At 32.4% G+C, this 1,184-nt stretch overlaps 1 protein-coding gene across 1 annotated transcript in view; it reads left to right on the top strand.

The window, feature by feature from the left end:
- Positions 1-1,184, top strand: part of LOC107567421 (L-dopachrome tautomerase-like) — a 12,702-nt gene that overhangs the window by 3,729 nt on the left and 7,789 nt on the right. Inside the window, exon 4 of the mRNA XM_016253098.1 lies at positions 834-1,000. Coding sequence (XP_016108584.1) covers positions 834-1,000 — 167 coding nt within the window. The remainder of the gene's footprint in view (positions 1-833; positions 1,001-1,184) is intronic.

Genomic DNA, 1,184 nt, shown 5'->3' with positions numbered 1-1,184 from the left:
GTTAACATTTTAATTTGTATTGAAATGTTGATAATATAAGTGAGTTTGATTTTAATATGATATATATATAATATAGTTGGATATAATGCAGCATTTACATTCAGCTTACAGCCCTTAAATGAGTTCGCTTTCTGGCCCTTCATAGTAACCAACAGGGGATGCTCAAATATAACAACGACAAAAAACAACTGAAATAATCTGTTGGATTTTTAAAATTAATTTCATCTGTGAATAGTAATCATTGTGATGTTTGGATACAAGTGTAGGGTTTCTACAAGAGGCTGCATATCAAATTCAAAGTCATGGCATTTTTTTCAATGTAATTTAACCAATTCAATAACTCAAAAATGTTTTTCCATTACTTTAATTCAAGCCATTTTAGTAGTTTAACTAATATCAACTTTATTTTTTTAAGTTATACAAGATAGACAAGATTTAAAAAAAATGAGTTGAAATGATTTGATCGATTTGATTACACCACTGTAAAATAATTATTCGAAGATGTAAATAAAACAAAGCTTATTTATTATTAATTCTTTGTAATTCTTTGGGAAATTTACAAGCAATTTACTAGCAAAATCTTTACTTTAAATGCACTTAAATATTACAATTTACTTAATATTAATTAACCATTTACGCAGCAACTGCACTTAAGTTTTTAAGTTGAAGTATGTGAGTCTTTTACAGTGTTATCGTGCCTTAATGAATAAGTTTACATTTTTATTCTGAGAAATATCTTGAGCTAGAATCGAAATTCCTCTTTCTTCTGAACACTTGAGTGAATGTATAGGTTTTCCAGTACAGAAGAAACTGATATTTTCTTCCCATCATAGAAACTCACAGGTAATGAGAACTTCGCCGTCCCGTACTGGAACTTTGCGACGGGACGGACGGAGTGTGACGTCTGCACAGACTCTCTGCTCGGAGGAGGGGACCCCAGGGACCCGTCCCGTATCAGCCCTCGCTCCAGGTTTGCCCGCTGGGGAGTGGTGTGTAACAGGTACGTTTTGCTGGTTGGTTATAGCAGATAGCCATTCAAAAGTAGCTGTGTAAAATTTTCAATTAATTTAATTCAATTTAATTTGAAAAAAACTCCACAAAACCACACCAAAAAAAAAAGCCTTTTTTGGAGGCTTTTATACGTGGGTCAAAGACGAAAAAGGGTTTAAGCATAAAAACAATAA

This window comes from Sinocyclocheilus grahami, unplaced genomic scaffold (genome assembly GCF_001515645.1).
Source record: "Sinocyclocheilus grahami isolate Dianchi unplaced genomic scaffold, SAMN03320097.WGS_v1.1 scaffold1158.1, whole genome shotgun sequence".
Taxonomy (NCBI): Eukaryota; Metazoa; Chordata; class Actinopteri; order Cypriniformes; family Cyprinidae; genus Sinocyclocheilus; species Sinocyclocheilus grahami.
Note: the sequence above shows the minus strand (reverse complement) of the source record. Positions and strands in the feature narration are given on the sequence as shown.